The 1413-nt window shown below is 48.1% G+C and overlaps 1 protein-coding gene across 1 annotated transcript; it reads right to left on the bottom strand.

The window, feature by feature from the left end:
• Positions 1-1300, bottom strand: BT62DRAFT_1026588 (GroES-like protein; the record flags this gene model as incomplete). Its single annotated transcript, XM_043178300.1, has 5 exons — positions 1-482; positions 510-740; positions 794-930; positions 989-1164; positions 1218-1300. Coding segments are annotated over 5 exons (1109 nt in total), but the record flags the coding sequence as incomplete, so codon positions are not given.
• Between the last annotated feature and the right edge of the window lie 113 nt (positions 1301-1413).

Below are 1413 nucleotides of genomic sequence, written 5' to 3' on the forward strand. Positions count from 1 at the left end.
GAAGTGAGATGGTAAATCAGCTTCTCTCCCGATATCGGCTTCATCCAGGGCTTTGAACTGCTTTGAACAGCGTTCTTTTCTCTATCTGCAACCTTGCTGGATCCCAAAAGAGCGAAGCCTTCGGTAACTATACTCTCCAGTCCACCTGGCATAGCACGAACAGGATTGGGGTGGATGGGCAAGTTCTTCCCATCTCTTCCCAGAAAAGAAAAGAAGGCAACAGTGAACGCTCGCCATTCAGGAGATTCCGGGAGAGTCTCCCCATTGTAGAGAATCTCGTGACCTAGTCCCGACCATGCAGCGCCATACAGAGGTGTCACATCTGCTCGAATGCCATCCTTGTTCCACGCTGCCTTTCGGACGACAGCAATCGTTCCGCCACCTTCCCTAAATGTCTGGGATATGTGTGCGGTGGTGTCATCCTCTGATATACAGTCGAAGGCATGCGTGATTCCGCCAGAAACGTTTCGAACATCATCAACCTATGTAGGAGAGCGATAATCAAACACGGCTTCAACACCAAGTGAAAGCAGCTTGGCGTGATTCCTCGGGCTGGCTGTAGCGAATACACGATAGGTCTGCCCACCCGCAGAGTGCAATAGCTTGATCAACTCGATTGCATAGAGACCGATAGACGTTGCTGCAGAATAGATCAAGATTGAAGAAGCAAGGGTAGCTTCAGGAGGGAATGAGAAGGGACTTGGAAATGGCGCATTGATTCTGAGACGAATAAACAATGCCTGTTTCATCAGGTCAGTTATTGTGAATATTTTAAAGAAGACTCTAGCTTTACTTGTGCGGCTGTCAATGAGCCCAGAGGCAGTGTTGCAGCTTCGTCGTAAGAGACAGTACTAGGAACACGGATAGCCAAATCTACTTCGAGGATAACGTATTGCGCGAACCCTCCAGGCCGAATATTCCCGGACGTCGCTGAAGAAACATGAAACTTATGAACAAGTTGCATATATGCTAAGTTGCTGCTGCATACCTCCCTGGAGAAGTCCCGCTACTTTATCACCAACACGCCATTGGATGGTATCTGATCCAACTTTGTCAACAATACCGGCAATATCGCTCCCTACGACACGCCCAAACGCTTTGTCTGCAGGATGTGCAACGTAGAGCGCGTCGACGGGGTTCAGTGCAACAGAGTGAACCTTGACCCTGTATACCTCATAAGACTATATTTTCGATAAGAATTTGAAAGCGAAGCATACCTTATTTCGTTAGGACCGGGCTCTGGAATAGGCAGTTCGACGACAACAACTGTATCTCCTGGGGCAGTTGTGAGAGCCTTCATGATGATGTTGGTATACAGCGCCCTCGATATTGTCCTTGCTTAAAATATATGGGTAGAGCGGCTGGTGTTTGACCCTAGGTCTGGTTTAAAAATGGCTCATTTAAATAGAGGTA

This window comes from Guyanagaster necrorhizus (assembly GCF_019112545.1).
Source record: "Guyanagaster necrorhizus MCA 3950 unplaced genomic scaffold BT62scaffold_158, whole genome shotgun sequence".
Taxonomy (NCBI): Eukaryota; Fungi; Basidiomycota; class Agaricomycetes; order Agaricales; family Physalacriaceae; genus Guyanagaster; species Guyanagaster necrorhizus.